Source organism: Perissodus microlepis, chromosome 15 (assembly GCF_051167445.1).
Source record: "Perissodus microlepis isolate ML-2025 ecotype Zambia chromosome 15, ASM5116744v1, whole genome shotgun sequence".
Taxonomy (NCBI): domain Eukaryota; kingdom Metazoa; phylum Chordata; class Actinopteri; order Cichliformes; family Cichlidae; genus Perissodus; species Perissodus microlepis.
Window position 1 is genome coordinate 13782158 of NC_140475.1, and position 17810 is coordinate 13799967.

The window sequence follows — 17810 nt, forward strand, 5'->3', positions numbered from 1 at the left end:
GTGAAATGAAATTATACAAATAAAACAAATTTGTGCTGAAAGTTCAGTTCTCCATGCATTGTTATTTTAAAGCAAACTTCTTATCACTGTATGGATACTTAAGCCCTGCATGGAGTCATGAGGCTTACTCTCCTACACATGCAAAGTTACACACTTTGTTCGATGGTCAGGGGAACAGCACCACATTCCTGCATCTAGAGGATTCCTCTGGATAAAGAGCAACATATTGTGCAGCTTTGCACACAAATGAGCAAAAACTTATCCACCCATATCTTGTTTTTTAAAAGTCATTAAAGATCTTTGCGGTCATTTCACTCTGGAAACAGCACACTTCAAAGAAATCATTAAAAGCCCCAAATTACCATAGCATTCATACAGATGATATCTGGATATGAACATCTTCGGTAGGCTAAGCTTTACAAATGTTCTGATGTAATTTTTCAAAAGAAAGCAAATATTGTATTTTCTCAAGCTTATTTATTTAGATATCCAGAGCAGACAAGCATGATATCATCTTTACCCATAAGGCCTCAACCTTTGTCTAATCACTAGATCAAACACTGGCACTAAATTAAAGACTCCTGGGGATAGTCGCTGTGAAATGTGAGATTGAGAGAATGTACTGTTATCGAACAGTCTTTACAAAAGTAAACAGTTCTCACGCTTTCTGAAAATGCCGACGGACTAGAGCCAAGTGAGAAAAAGCTAATCCTCAGAGTTCAAGGCAGCCAAGTTAATATATTTTATGTCTTAAAATGTTTTCAGATTGGAGTTTCATTTCTCCAGGGTCCAGAGTTACACTGGGAAAAATCTGTACATAAAATGGACACAGCCGAGTAGCTTATTTTTTTCAATAACTAAAATCCAGAAAAAGAATTCAATTCGGTTCAATTTTATTTATATAGATTTTAAGTCACAACAGCAGTCGCCTCAAGTCGCTTTATATTGTAAGGTAAGACCCTACAATATGAAGAGAAAACCCCAACAATTAAATGACCACCTCAGAGCAACCACTTCTCAACAGTGGGAAGGAAAAACTCCCTTTAAACAGGAAGAAACCTCCAACAGGACCAGGCTCGGGGAGGGGCCATTTGATGCAACTGGTTGGGGGGTGATGGGAGAAATAAGAAAAAGAAATAAGATAAAAGAAAAAGAAAATACGACAAGAAGAAGCTGGTGTGAGAGAGTACTTGTCACTGCCATGAATGAATGGCTACAGGTGGTATGAGGGGCCGTACAAGCCAAAATTCTTTCTTTCACTTTCACACACATACATTCTTTCTTCACATACATATACTTTAATTTTTTTTCTCATATTTACACATATTTAACATGCATAATGCAATATTATGCTCTCTTATACATGTGTTGTCATTCATGCAAATAACATATGTATGTAAGAAGAGAGTGCATGCATGTCTGAAGAAAATATATGTATGCAAGAGAATAATGTATGTGTATGAAAAAGTATAGTGGAAACATAAGGAGTAGTGGAAATGGAAGGTAGAGTGTCTGCACGGCTGTGATTGGCTGAGAAGCACGAGCCGGTTACTTTCAGGTGTCTAACAGCATGGACGGGGGAGAAGAAACTTGAGTACTTCAGCAAGCTTTGCAATATCAGTCTTTTTGATATCAGACCCAGAAACACTTTGGCAACTGAAACCACCGATCAAGGAAAAGGTAAGAACAAAACAGGATGCTACTTATCTGCACATTTGCCAAATACAAAATATTAAATATGCTTTGCTGATTTAGCAACACACTTTGTTACAACATTTTAGCACTAGCTAATTCGTTCAGATAAGCACCCACATTAAAAACAGTAAAGGCCATGATGTTTATTTAAATATTAGTGGCACTATTTGTACTTGTGACCCAAATGTAAGTTGATGCTTACTTTGATATTATTTTATACTAAATTATCTTTATTAATGTGGGAGGTGGTAGCTACATTAGCTTGAAGAAGAAGACTGAAGAAGTCACTTGGATTAGTGACGAAACGTTTTTCCCACTGAAAACACTACGTCCAGATGAACAAAATCAACTTTTAGGGTATGTAAATATAAAAATTAAAATAAAACTATATGAGAGTGTAAGTATATGTATGTGGAGAAGAATGCATGTGTGTGAAAGTGAAAGAAGGATTTTTGGCTTGTTCGGCCCCTCATATCTTTCTCTGGTTTCATGAGCAGTCAATAAAAAAGAAAATCAGTCATCCATTTAAGTTCAGTGCTTAACTATTTCTTGCACTGTCAACGAATCTTGACGATCAAAACAAACAAAAGAATCGGTAGCTTCTCTTTGAATTTGTTCAATACATTCTAATATATTGTTTAAGTTATAATGTCATTTTCATTACTACTACTAATTTAACCACAATACTAGTAAAGAAAACACAATGGCTTTGACCAACTTCATTGCTTGGTTCTTCTGGGTTAGGTCTGGGTATGTCAAATAAGTTTTCCAAGTGTATTCCATTTTCTGGTTCAAGAGTGACTTCCTGCTTAAGGATGAACTTCCTGTGTTAGGAAATGCATACACGTGAATGTCAGAATGCATGTATGCAAAAGGATGAATATTGGTATGTATGTATGTGTCAGTAAAGGAGTACAAATATCTATGCGTTGAAAAATAAAGGGTATATATATGCACGAGTAGAAATGGCTGCACCTGTAAGGATAATAAATGTATGTCAGCATAAAAATATGTAGCATTAATAAAAAATAGAATATGTGTGAAAGGAAAATTAATGTATGAGTGAATATACATGTATACACATTTTCACTGCAATGTTGACCCTGTGCTAACTTGCATATGACAAATAAAGCTGAAACCGATATGAAATAAGAAGAAAAGTGTACAAAGATGACAATACATGTACGCATGTGTGACAATATCTGTATATGAAAGAACAATATATTTACACAAGAGTGACATAACAAACTTTAGCTTGTATGGCCCCTCATAAAATGGACCACAAAACCCCCCTATATTTTTTCAAATTTACCAAATAGCTCACTATGCCTCTCCCCACTTAAACAGCTTTGTTAGAAAGCCAGAGTTAAATTCTACATCGAACACCAATGGAATATTTAGTCAGTGCAAGCAGAGCAGTCTCAGCAGTGCGGCAGTGTTTCTGATATCTATCAAAGTGATTTCCCAAAGGGTCAGGGTTAAAAAAAAAAAAAAAAAAAACGCTCACTGCTCTCAGTTCTAAAAGAAGTAGAAATGTGTTGCTGGCAGTGATTTTCTGCTAGTTCATAAAGCTCCTGGCACAGTTGGAGAGCCTCTGGCCTCAGGTAATTTGGTGAAGAGTCTCAGATTGTCACCACACTCTCAGTGGGAGCCACTTAAAGGATCAGCGCCTGCAGATCAATCTGAACCACTGTAAGCTTGGATGGTTTGTAGTGGGAAAGCAAGCACAGGGCATTTATGCTGTATGTAAGAGTGACTAAACAGCTGATGGTAAAGCACTGAAAAACCCTGCTACCCTGACAAAGAAGCATTATAATTTTTAAGATTGTTTTGTTTTTGCTCTTGTTAAAAGAACTAGAAGGTTCATGAAGGACACTGAGTCAGACACACTCATAAACTCTGATAAACAACATATTATTCTAACCATAACGCATTGTATTGACGAACAGTTAAATGACTATTTTAAATCTTTGGTGGGAATAAGAAAAATCCTCCAAACAGCGTAAAGATGAAAGACTATATTTTCATAGTTAAATACTTGTAGAACACTTTAATAAACACACCAATGCTCGTCTGTATATCAGAGACACATTTTTACTCTCTACTGCGTTAGTTTACCTGGAGGTTTAATTATCTTGGAATGGTTTGGTTATCAAATATGAACATGTACACACTGGCCACATTGTTAGGGACAACTGTTCAACTGCTTGTGAACCCAAATTTCTAATCGACCTTCTGAAGTTCAAACTAAGCATCAGAATGAGAAAAAACACGATTAAAGTGACTTTGAACGAGATATAGTTGTTTCAAAAATTGCCGATCTACCATCTCCAGTGAGCAGTTGGAGATCGAGGGAGGATGGGCATTCTCCCTTGATCATATCTGAATGCACAACATGTTCAACCTTAAAGCAGACTGGCTACAGCTGCAGAAGGCACCACTCTTGTAAGGTAAGAACAGGAAGCTGATGTGATCATTTGCATAAACGCAATAATATTGGAAAACAGAAGATTGGAAAAGCACCAACTGAGCATTATTTAAACACCACAGCTATCTGAGTATTGTTTTCCATCCACATCCAACCCTTTATCACCCCAGTGTACCCATCTTCTGATGTCTGCTTCAAGCAGGATAACACAAAATGTCACAAATCATTTTAAACTGGTTTCTTGAAGATGATGGTGAGTTTATTGAACTCAAATGGCCTCCACAGCCACCAGCTCCAACTCAGTACTAGCAAAGTATTTAACAAAGTGGTTGGTGAGATATGTGAGATACGTGTCGGGTAGTGATGTGCGATACCACTGATTTCATTTTTGATCCGATACCAAGTAAAATTCAGGGTGGTATCGATGATACTGATCAGTAGGTGACCAGCTCTACCTCCTGAGCTACAGCCACCCCATTTTATTCATTGAATCTTTTATTGTATCTCAAATTATAGCTTCATAATGATTACAGGACATCACATTACTTGTTCTTATCGCTTAAATAATGCAGAATTATCATATAGAAATAAAAAACCTGAAGTTGTGCACTATTTGAACATGTTGCCTGCCTGCAGCACTAAAGGACTCCGTGAGAGACGTCTGTCTTGCCCTAGCAGCACCTGTCCCTCTCGTCTCCTCCTCTTCAGTTCGCCTCAACATACACTCGTCATATTCTGTGATATGATTTACTGTGAGGTACTTGACGAGGTTAGTGGTGTTGCCACAACACCTGTCTTGCCACATGTATCACAAACCACGTCTCGGCTGTTTGTGGAGGTAAAATACGTCCACACATGACTCCATTTACGCTCAGCCATTGTTGTGAGTGCGCACACTAAGGGGCTGGACACATTTATACAGTCATATTTCGCATATGACTAAGAAAGGCGGAAGAGGAAGTAGTTCCTTCCAATGTAGACAATCTGAATGATGTAGTTTTTTTCCACTGTGTTCCTGTTAATGATAAACTACAAATTTACCCTAAATTACTAAAATATTGATATTTTAATGTGAGAATCGATTTTAGAACATAAATGACTGGTATCGGAGGAATCGATATTTCAGTATTGATCCGCACATAACTAGTGTCGGATGCTTGAGACGTCCGCTTGAAGACGCTTGAACTCCCTGCTTGAGTATTTAATAAGCAGTTAATGTCATTGTATGTTGATATTAATAAGTGCTTGTCTTCAATGCTGAGATATTTATATCATAACACCTGTTTTTTGCGTTGAAAATTGGTACGTGTCTTTTGATATACCAACCTCAACATCTCGGGAGAAGTCACTTACAACAGAACAAGCTGCTGTTAACCAACACGTTGATACACACTCATATGTGTTTACAACTACATTAGAGAGCACAATAAAGTGCTCACTAAATGTTTACACACTGCTAAATGGGGAGGGGTGGAAAACAAAGTGTTCCTGGCTCTAATCTAATCTCATCTAATCTAATTTAGAGAAAATGTGGGACAGCTAAGTCACAAAATTTAGTATTATTAATAACATGATGTTACACAAGTTCAGTCATTGTAGATGTTTTCTTGTATTAAATTAAAGGAATTGTACAATTTGATTTTTCACGTGATTACCACTTGTTATGTAGTTTATTTTAGTGACACTTTGAGGGTGTTACCAAAGCGTAGATGATTACAAATAAATTACAACAAATCCACCACAACCTTTTCTTTCTACACATTTTGTGACAATATTTCTGTATATTTTGTATTTGTATCATTGTATCTGAAAATGCAGGTCCATCAGTAAAAACACAACAAAGAAAAATAAAAAAAAATCAAATAAAATACAATGTTGTTTAACAGGAGAAAAAAGAGGAACAAAGGAGTAACAGTTTGAAAGCTGTTACATATTAGCAGATGTAAATAATTAGTATCCCCTTCTATAAAAGCATGTCTTATTTGCACATTAGATTTGCATTTTCTGCTGCTGTATTTCAAGACATAAAATGATGAGTGCAAAGTTAAGTAAACAAACATGCAGTAAGTTTGACAGTGCAAAATGAGTGGGAAGGAGCAGTCATTGAGTCTTTTCATGTCCGCTCATTGGCTGGGTGTCGTTACGTTTGTGTTTTGTTTTGCCCCCTCCGGCATCCACAGAGGAAACCCATCCCTCGTGAGCAAAGTGCACGACGGAGGGGGTGCTCACCACCGAGGCCCTGGTCTTCTGCCTTGTCATTGGTCACGGCGAAACCTACATCAGTTTAAAACCAGACACCACTTTCTTCACACAGCACAACCCCCTAAAAAGAGAGCTGAGGAGGGAGAGGCTGCACGAGAGATAAGCAGAGTTGGTCTCAGGATGCCTGCATATGCCACCAACATGAGGACAAAGTTCCCCATCATAGCCTTGATTTTGGAGATTATCACCATCATCCTATTTGCGGTTTTTGTCGTCTATGATGATGGGGAACATGGACACCATGACTCACACGACACCCACAATAACACTGACCATAAATTGAAGCCTATGGACCTCTACCCCAGTAAGTCTACCTGGAGCCGCATGCTTGCTTGCTTGCTTGGTCAACATTGTATTTATAAATAGATTTTTATGAATGTTATATCTGTTATATCACAGTGTTGAGACTGCATCTAAAAAAAAATTTAGACTAAAAGCAGAAAATATTAGTCACACTGAAATTTTACAGAAAACAAGATGACAAACATTTTGCTTGTTTCTCATAAAAATAGCAAAGTAAACAAAATTTCCACATTTCTTTTTACTTTCTTTTTCTTGAATAAAATAAATTCTATTTTAGGGGTCTAGTTAATCAATCAGTCGCTTGCAAACATAAATTGGAGGTTGTTTCCAGCGCAGGTCAACTAAATGCAATAAAAGGAGTCATGGGGTTGAATTCTCATCTGTCACAAGGTCTAATCAAACACATGCAGCTGAGAAGACAAGTGAATCCTGTTGGGAAAGGTGGAGGTCACATGTGATTTCATTACTGTGTCCAAAAAAAGGCTCATAAAGGACAGTCAGGTGGAAGCTGGAGGTTTTGTGCTGCATTTAAATTGATATTTTTCAAGCTATCCTGCAGTAGCTTTAGCATTTTTTGTGGGCTCTGAGCGGTTTCTACAGTTTAGCGGCTTCTTTGCAGCTTGTGCACTTATCTGCATTCAGATAGCTGCTGTTTTACTGCGTGAGTGCCTGCTCACGATTGGGTGGGGCGGTTGTGACACCCAAGAGATTAGCTCAGCATTGAAGCTGACCGTATCTTCTGCTTCACATGGGATGTTTAAGTCACATACGTTGACTATCAAGAAATAAATTCTGAAGTAAAGATCACATTTAAGGCTAGACTCTGCTGTGAACTCTGCTGTGTCTTTTCTGCATAAAACTTATGTTATCTTTGTAACACTCTATTAATTCCCAGTTAGTCATAAAGGAGTAAAAAATATGCAGTGATTTATCTTCAAAAGTTCAGAAGGGATACTTGTTTTTGGAATAACAGGCCCAGAGCTAAAACTTTTGCAAAATTTAAATTATGCTTGATAATCTAAAACCATTAGCATTTAAACTGGGACTGCGCAATGTTAGAAAGCATGAGGCTTGGGGTTGCATGCTGAAAGAGATCCATTATCTCACACATCCCAGACTTCTGCAATTACAAGCTCAAAGGACAACAAATAAGCAGTTAAAATATGCATTTTGCAGAAGTAAAATTGTGGTCTGGTATGAAAAAATACCTCAACAATGTTGTAATTGTGACTTTTTGTCTTTCATTTCTTCTTAAAGAGTGATTAATATGCTAAATCAAACATTAAAGTAAAGGAAGACTTTGACTTAATACTTTGTAAAATGAAATAATTATTCATCTTTTTTATGCATGGCTTGAAAAAAAAAAAAGCTGCACAGTTGCACCTGAGGTGTCTCTTGCTTGTCTTGGTTCAGCCAGTTCTTCAGAGGATTCGCGTTACCTAACATCTAGGCGTGGTGCCAGTCACTGTGGCTGCTTTCCAGTTTTATCTCATCCCCGTCCACAATCTACTGTTCACTACTACAAAGAGAGCAATTCTGACTCACCCAGCTGAGAAACAGAGAGGGGTAAAAGTGCAAGTTCAGGGGCAAAAAGATTTTCTTCAAAACAGCTTCATGGAGATAAGCTTAGTCAGATGTCTACACATCAGCTTGCAGGTGCAGATGACTTCAAAATGCTGATTGTTACTGCTAATTAAGACTAAAAGGGAAAGATGTGACTCTCTTTTGGTGTTTGGTTTTGATGTTGAACTGTCAGAACCTGGAGCATTTTTATTATAATAGAGCACACAGTAATCAGATGTTGAGCTATCAGGGCTTTTAAGCACATATACAGATTCCTGACTAAAGCAGATGTGAGTGGGTTTGTATGTTTCCCAAATACCCAAGGATGTGTTAGAAATTTGCTGACATTCTATATGCAGAAACAGTTTATGGAAATAGATGTGGATGAATTTAATCTCCCCCATTATCGCCATTTGAAAGCTGCTGCTTGCAAAATAATGTACTCTGATGTAAATGGCGCATGGGAGCCTGACGCTTTAAACAGCTTTAACGCACCTACGTCTGAGTTTGGGCTTTTTCATCTAGGGGATAAAATCAAAATGTTGAGATTGAGTTCACATTCAACCTCTATTTTTACTTTTCAAAATGCTAAATCATAATAAATACTTCAAACTTTTAACATAAATGTCTATCTACAAAATATGAAGCAGATGATACTTTTATAGTATAATACAAGGCCACAGCTAGGAAAGGCTGATCTTGCCTTAGCACAAAGACTGGAAACAACTAATCTGACTCTTTTACAAGTCAACAAAAATCTCCAAAGTTTAATGTTTAAGACATTTTATGTAAGTGTAAAAACAACATGTTGTCAGACTGTTTCTTGGCAGCGTATAGTAACATCCTGCAGTCTTTGCCATTTGTCTGATAAACTACTGACAACTTTGTGGTAATAACACTTCAGCCATTAAACAGATGAGATGTAACATGTAAAATAAAGAATTTTAGAGGCTTAAACTGGCAGATCTTTTTTGCTTTTCTTTAGAGAGTTCAAAGTTGGTCTTCTCCATTTTCAGTCTTTGTGCTAAGCTAAGCGAAAAGGCTGCTTTATATATTACACATGAACACAGCGGAACCACAGACTGTATATAAAAGATGGGCACACTCACATTGTTTCTGGTCTCATTATGTTGAAGCTGTAATTTTAGCATTTTGGCTAAATGCTAATAGAGACAACAACTAGAGAAAACTGTCTGTAGCTGTTTTTCTAGAGACAGACTAGACTATAGTTGGATGCAAAAATAGAGTCCTAAACTATCAGCTAAACTTTATAACCTTGGTTAGCAAGTTGCATTCATAATTTATACAGAAGCATAGTGCAGACATAGTAGACAGGTAGCTGCTAACTGGTGTTGAGAGACGAATGTGCAATACCACACAACAGGCTTTTCAAAGCTACCAACACCAAAAACATGGTCAAGAGGTCTAGTCCAGTGATGCTAATTAGCCTCGTGAAGCTTAGCAGACAGCCATTCACTGTCCAGCTGTTTATATCAGCACATCAGGCAGTTAGAATAGCCACACCCCTAAATAAACTCACCCACTCTCTTCTATCCATACACCAAAACCTTATTTGTACCATGCTGTAAGCATGTTTACTTTCACTGTGAAGTTCAACATTTTAAAACTAAACTAGCTTTCAGATTCTGCCACCAGTGGCCAGCAGAGGAACTGCAGGGGTTTTTTTTGCACTTGTTTTAAGTCATTTAAGTACTCATAACTAACTAAGAACAAACAAACTGAGAAACAGCTGTAAAAGTATTCTTTAAGGCTGCAACACAGCGTGTCCTGTCTAGACAATAACAGACACATTATGTGCTCATTATGAACTAAGGAAATGAGTGTATTGTTTCCCAGCCTACACATACATACAACTTGATATATTTTCCACATGTGAAGCTCATCATAGCGAGCTTAAAGCCTTAAGGGAAACAGAAGTCTCCCTTCCTGCCATGATGATGACTCAAATCCCCCTAAAATGTATTTGGCCTTAATCCAGACTCATCTATCCTCACTTATCAAAAAATTATATATATATATATATATATATATATATATATATATATATATATATATATATATATATAATCAAACAGGGGATATAAGATGAGCAAACTCCAAACCCTGCTGCCTTTTTCAGTCTAACGGCTCACAAAAAGAGATAAGAGTGCACAAAGCATCCCCTCCCTTTGAGACATCTTAAGTTTAGACTTATTAAGATCATATGCACTTAATAGAAAAGCACAAGGCCATAACCCCAACAGGGACAGTGGGGGTATTTTCTCAGCATGCCATTCATAGTGTGATTGAATTGCTTTTCCACCTGACAGGTCACAGCTGACAATGAGGCCACTGTGGACAGAAATGAATCCTGAGAAGTCCAGCTACTTCTCAATAAGTCATTTAAACCACAAAGTAAAAAAAACCAAAACATACCACTGTGAGCAGCAGGGTCGCAGCAAATACTTTACTTTGAACTGAATAAGTGCTTCATTCAATTCAATTATAAGACCACATTCAGCTGAGGTTAAAGTGGGACTAGCTAACACAGCATTAACTGACCTCCCTTCTCATGTCCCCAGTGTTTCAGGACGTCCACGTCATGATCTTCATCGGCTTCGGGTTCCTGATGACATTTCTCAAGAGATACGGGTTCAGCAGCGTGGGCATCAACTTGCTCCTGGCTGCCTTCGGCCTGCAGTGGGGCCTCCTCATGCAGGGCATCTGGCACCTGGAAGGGGGCAAGATTAAAGTCAGCATTTTGAAGTATGGCTTTCTTCGCTGCACATATCGCTTTTCAAAAACAACTGCTATAAGAAAAATGCACATGGCTGGCTGTAGGTTTGGGGTTGCTGTCATGATGCAAGTCCCTAAGACTTGCACAGCCTTCTACATCATTACCAAGTACATGCTAAATAAAGCCAATTCCTGCACATAAGTAGCTCTAATAGATCACAGATGATGTCTGTTGATGTTTTTTCTAATAACTTTTGTCCTCACTCCTGCAGAATAATCAATGCAGATTTCAGCACAGCTACGGTCCTGATTTCATTTGGCGCCGTTCTGGGTAAAACCAGCCCTGTGCAGCTCCTCATCATGACCATACTGGAGATCACCATCTTTTCCGTCAATGAGCATCTGGTGGTTGCTATCATGGAAGTGAGTTCATAGTAGCAAGTGCATGTGTGTCCATGAACTGAGCAAAAAAACATAAATCCCCACATAACAACCATGAATATTCACTGTTTTATCAAACACTACTGTGGGTCTATCATGCCTTTCTCTTCAACAGGCTAGTGATGTTGGAGCATCTATGATCATCCATGCTTACGGAGCCTACTTTGGCTTGGCAGTGGCTCGAGTACTTTACAGACCAGGTTTAAGAAATGGACATGAGAACGATGGATCTGTTTATCACTCTGATATGTTTGCTATGATCGGTAAGAGAGCACTGAAAATAATTCTGTGATCATATATTAAATTGTGTTTACAGAGATAGTTTTCCCTTCTTTCCCGTGACTTTCCCTCCCTGGTGCATCACTGGCCTCCAATGGAAGTCAGACTTATGCCATCTAGTGGACACAGACAGCTGTGCAGCATGGACCTTGACGTTTCCTTTTTTACATCCTCTTCTACAGGAACCATCTTCTTGTGGATGTTCTGGCCCAGCTTTAACTCAGCCATCGCTGAACCACCGTTGAGCTACACTCAGCTCACTGCAGTGATCAACACCTACCTCTCCCTGGCCGCCTGCGTGCTCTCTGCCTATGCCATCTCCAGCCTGGTGGAGCACAAAGGAAAACTGGACATGGTCCGGCAACTTTACTCTAATAGTTATAACAGCGACAGTTCACAGACTTAAAAGCAGAAATTCAGTCATACAGTTGTCTTTATGTCTTTCTACTGCACAGGTGCACATTCAGAACGCCACCTTGGCTGGTGGTGTTGCAGTGGGAACATGTGCTGACATGAGCATCGGGCCATTTGGAGCCATGCTGATTGGGCTCGTAGCTGGCATTATCTCCACCCTGGGATTCAAATACCTAAATGTGAGTCAAAAGAAAGACAACTGGTACAACCTGGTACAGGCTGAATCTGAATTAACAATGTGTACTTTTGTTGGTGACTAAAAATCCCCTGTCATTCCTTCTCTGCAGCCTATACTGGCATCCAACCTGGGTATCCAGGATACCTGCGGTGTCCACAATCTGCATGGCTTGCCTGGCATCCTGGGTGGGCTGGCTGGAATTGTGGCTGCAGCTTTGGGGAAAAAAGACCGGTAATAGTCACCTCACGCACTAAAAATCTCACCACAGTATTATAATAACCCATATATACACACATAAAAGCAATATGGCTTTGACACGATTTACTTCATTTAAAAGTCACTTCTTCTCATCCTGTCTCCTTAGTGCTAGCGCTACCATGCAAGCTGCTGCCTTGGGTTCATCCCTCGGGTTCGCTTTGGTTGGGGGTACTATTACAGGTGGGCAGAGGAGATTAATAAAACCATAAATGTTACACCCAACGGCCAAATTGCTCAATGGAAAGACATTGAGGTTTAGAAAAGGGTGATCAAACATTCATTTTCTTCTTTAAGGTCTAATAATGAAGTTGCCTTTCTGGGGACAACCTCCAGACCAGAACTGCTTCGATGACTCTATTTACTGGGAGGTAAGAAATCCCATTCCTCATAAATATTATCTTCAGGTCTCTGACTGTCTGGTACGAGTGGCAGAAGGCAGATTTGTTTATTCAAGTTATTAACTCAGATAGACTTGCTTCATATATCAGTATAAGTAGAGAAAAAGTGAGCACATCCAGGCACAAAAACTACATATACCTGACAAACACCGTGTTTTAATAATTAAAGTATTAAATTAGAGCCAAATAATAAGCAGTCAATCAGTATATCATTAGATACAGATTTTAATTCACAGAAACACATTGTGCATATCATGCATGTCCATAAATGCATTGTGCATTTGTTTGAACTGTATTTTGCTTGCCTGGTGACCATTTATGCCACAGACAAATAATTTGCATTGCTCGTTTTCCAGGTTCCTAATGAGGAGGAAGAGAACGAGGAGAGCCTGGCTCACGGAGATCAATCAAAGCACAAAGCAGATGTTTAAACAATTGCCCACGATTTTGCCTTAGCTATAAATGAAGACCTTTTTTAAAAAGTCACAGTTCAGCTCCACCACAAGACCAAATATCAGTTTGTTGATGCAGGATTCGCTTAAACGTGGTGCTTATTCCATTTCTGAACTGCGAACCACGCACAGAGTTATTTTCATCACAGTAAAGTTTGATTTTGTATCGGAAAGAGCACTTAAACATTTCCGCATAAAAGCTAAAAAATATATATATATATATATATATGCATGATAAAAATTTTAAATTTGGTTAAAACTTCAGGGATTTTTTTTTTTTTTTACACTTTGATTTATATTCACGAACCGCTCCACAGCTTCACTGCTGACACACTTGTATAAGCTCTTTTTTTTTTTTTTTTAATTTCATTTTATATCATAAAAAAACATAAAAGCATATTTACTATATGATTACAGTGTGTATTTTTCTTATACATTATATTTTTCTGTAGAAGCTCGAGCAGAAAAACTGCTGGTTCACATCACCTCACTGGAGCCCAGTCCTCATGTGAGAGGTCAAGTCAGGCATTGTAAAAACCAGCAGTGTGGCTCTGAAGTGTGCAGGGACAGCCATATGATATTACTGCAACTAATAAACCTTCCTAGCATTTTCTATCTTTCTGAGCGCAGCTGTAGAAAAGTTGATTGGCTGTCACTGGGTGAGCTGGGGTTTGTTTTTCACTCTGTTTTCTGTTCAGAGCAAATGTATTCCTACATGTACATACAGTTTAGATCTTAGACATGGACATGGTCAGTTTTATCAAAGCTTTAAACATAGCAACTGGTACTGAATATTTTTCAGATATTATTCAAACAGTATAAAAGGAAGCTACCTACCGATATGCAAGCTGTCATACCATAGATAGTATCATAATATCCACCAGTTTTCTTTCCTCTATTGCTGTGAAATTTGTGCACTGTGCACTCCCTCAATCTAGATTTTGAACAGCATGACGGCAAAGCACTGCAGGACAGGTTAAAACACGGGACTGAGCACTAGATAAAACTGACTTAATGATTTTCTTGGTTTTTCTCAAATGATCTATGATGCTCACACTAAAATGCATCATGATTTTGTATTTTTATACAGCTGACATGAGCTCTTATTTGTATGGTATACTATTACTGTCATAATAAACATGTTTTTGTACAGTTTTTGTGGTTATTTTAAAGCATGTTTCAATCATTTCAAGTTCTCAGTTTAACTAAAGAAATGTTGTGGGAGGGTTTTTTTGTTTTGTTTTGCTTTTTGTCTTGGATTTTTCCCCTCCTCTATAAGCAATGAGAGACAGAGCATAATTTTAATTCTACACAATATGACCGAGTTAAATGATTACCAGAATGACATCAGAATCAGAATCAGAATCAGCTTTATTTGTCACAAGCAGGTTGCCCTGCAGTGAAATGGGACACCCCCCCCCCCACCCCCACCCCCCGACCTTACACACATAACACAGACATCACATGGGGTTACAAGTCGGAGATCGGTAGCATTACAGAAAAGGAGGAAAAAAAGAGACCTCCACTCATGCTGTGCTTCCATGGTAGGACAGCACGAGAACAGGAAACAAAAAAAACTCCTCTGCACAAAAAAGCACATGAATGGCCACAGCACAACATTATGAAAGACATGACAAGCCACAGGGTAGGGTAGGGGATATCATAACACAATAAACACAGTGTGCACATCTGATCTGGGACTGCTGCAATCTTTCGACTGCGCCGCCAGCTGACCCAATGTCCACATCATGGGGGAGGTAAGCATCGAAGGCATAATCTGACTCTTCGATGGGTGCATGGCTCAATTATAACTGCAATTTCTCAGTTTCTTATTGATTTTTTTGATGGATCGCCATGAAATTTTGTTCAGACATCCATCACTCATCACTGGACCTGCAATACACACAATATACTTGAGCTCTGCAGAGCCCCCTACATCAGCTGAATTATCCGTAATAGAGACAACTAAACAAACAAACATCTGAAAATAAATGCATGGAAATTTTTATTAGGGGTCACCAAAGCGGATCATCTGCCTCAATCTCACCTTATCCATAGTACCTTCCTCTGTCACACAAACCCTCTACGTGTGTTTTTGTTAGCGCCACCACCTCCAAACCAACTATCATAGCAGGTCTCACTTTTTATGAAACTTCCCCTTCACTCCTGCCACTATTCTTCTTTTGCAAATCACTACTAATACTCATCTCCACCTACTCCACCCTGTCTGCGTGCTCTTCTTGCTTGGGATGGTTGACCCCAGGTATTTAAATTCATCCACCTTCGCTCTTACTCCTCCTTTCTTCTTCTTCCCATTCACGCACGCATTCTATCTCACTTCTTCTGACTTTCATTGCTCTTCTCTACAGAGCATAAGTCCACCTCTCCAGGCTTTCTTCCAACTACTTTGTACTCTCACTGTAGATCACAGTGTCGTCTCCTGCCTGACCTCATCTGTCACTCTGTCTATCACCACTGCAAACAAAAAGGGATTCAGAGCCGATTTTTGATGCAATCACACCTCCACCTTGAACCCATATGTTACTCCTACTGCACATCTCACCACTGCCTTGCTGTCCTGATGCAGTGTGGGATGAACACAGCGTTTGTGTGGGACAAAGAGAGACGCGTTCACAATGCTGGGATTTTGTGAAATATATAATATAGAATGCAACTTTTTTAACATTCTTACTAAGGAAATACAATAATAATAATAATAATAATAATAATAAAAATAATAATATAAAAGAAGGTCAAGTTTATTCTCATTTATCACTTGTGATAGTTGCTGTATTCGAATATAGCTGCTTTTCTCACTGGTAACAGTCTTGGTAGTTTGGCATACCTGTTTTAAACAAATTATGACTCAGACATATTATGTCATTCACATCATATTTTCTCCTGTGCAAAATTGAAATACATGTCTAGCAGGAGAAAAAATGACCAAAGATTTTCAATGATATTCATCAAAATCTGCAAAGCTGTAGCTTGCAACCTTCTTTAGTGCACATAGCATTTTCTTGATTTTATTTTATTCATCTAATTAGAATAAAAAGCCTTCTTTTCACATACACTGCGTAAAAAGGCGAATTTTAGATGTATCTCCCACAGGACCTGTTAAAATGTGGAACACTCTCTCAAGATATGGGAGAGGAGGACAAGGAATAAAAATATACTTGTCTGCCATTCCTGTTTTCTAATGAAGCATCACAGTTCCTCTCTTGTTAACCTATCATAAGCGTTCTCTAGACCACTTATTGATTAAATTATATTCAAAACTCCTTCTCTTTATTTAATTATAATAGTATAGTAGTATGTTTTCATCGAGCAAACACAAGCAGTACGAATACTCTGCAATGAATAATATCTCTGTTGCCACTGGGGGGCGCTGTGATAGCTTTCGGTTCTTCTCGCGCCTTTGTTTTGAAAGTAGCTTGTACCGGTGCATCATGGGATACAAAATGTTTCCTAAGGTAGCTAACTAGTGCTAATTTACCGGAGATAACTGGTTATAAACTCACAGTTTACGCCTTCTTAAAGTCTTTGTAGATAGAAAATATTAATATAATTTTAACTGCACCCAACTGTCGCTATGGTGAGTACAAAAGCTCAGGTTTAATAGCTTATAGCGGGGTTTTTTTTTTAGCTGTAGCTCTGTAAACGTAGCACTGTCTGCAACGTTTTTGTATATCCATATCTCCGTATTCTTCCATTTATTTGGGGTTTTGTTATTCGTAGCTTTGCCAGCTTATCCAGGAGCTTTAAAGGGTGACCTGTTTCTTGTCACACACAAAACCCGCACATATACACACACGCAACACAAGCAATAATGATTTCTCTGCGTTTGCAGTCGGCAGAAGCGGACTGTAGAGTGTCCACCTCCTCCAGCTCCAGGAAGGATGAAAGGAAAAGATCCAGAAGCACAGGCAAGTTTCCCCCCAGTGCTTACCGGTTGCTCTTTCATTTTATTTATTTTTTATTAGAGTTAACAGCCGAAGACACATGTGACGTTACGGCTGGACATAGATAAATAAATGAATAGATACTTAATTGATCTCAAGGGAAATTATAGCAGCTGACAGTGTAAAACAGTGTCTCATGTTGGTGACTGGGGATCAAAGAGTGGACTGATTGTTGCTGAGAAGAAGGAAAACTGACTATTAAATTAGTGTTTACCTATTATGTTTACTAGTAGAATAGTAGATGCAACGTATCTCTCCAAATCTATTAAAGATTTGACTGAAAGTCTTAATTTTTTGTGAAGATATAGCAGCAAAAATACATAAAAAAGACTGAGTTCACATTAGCAGAAAAACAATAAAACAGGACACATTTCCTTTCTGTTTCACTGCACCTAGAGCTATATAAATGCTTAAAAATAGTAAAAACCAGAGTACAAACTA

The 17810-nt window shown here is 38.4% G+C and overlaps 1 protein-coding gene and 1 long non-coding RNA gene across 2 annotated transcripts; both read left to right on the forward strand.

Moving 5' to 3' along the window:
- Positions 1-6427: 6427 nt before the first annotated feature.
- On the forward strand, positions 6428-14562 carry rhag (Rh associated glycoprotein). Its single transcript, XM_084954299.1, has 10 exons — positions 6428-6689; positions 10834-11017; positions 11260-11410; positions 11544-11691; positions 11890-12062; positions 12163-12300; positions 12409-12530; positions 12664-12737; positions 12852-12925; positions 13312-14562. The coding sequence occupies exons 1-10, from the start codon at positions 6506-6508 to the stop codon at positions 13384-13386; spliced, it is 1323 nt and encodes a 440-aa protein (XP_084810425.1). The 5' UTR covers positions 6428-6505; the 3' UTR covers positions 13387-14562.
- A 2268-nt stretch (positions 14563-16830) lies between these two features.
- On the forward strand, positions 16831-17334 carry LOC146371895 (uncharacterized). The gene is made up of 2 exons (XR_014802812.1): positions 16831-17002; positions 17258-17334. It is a non-coding gene; the product is annotated as an uncharacterized LOC146371895 (long non-coding RNA).
- The last annotated feature ends 476 nt before the right edge of the window (positions 17335-17810 follow it).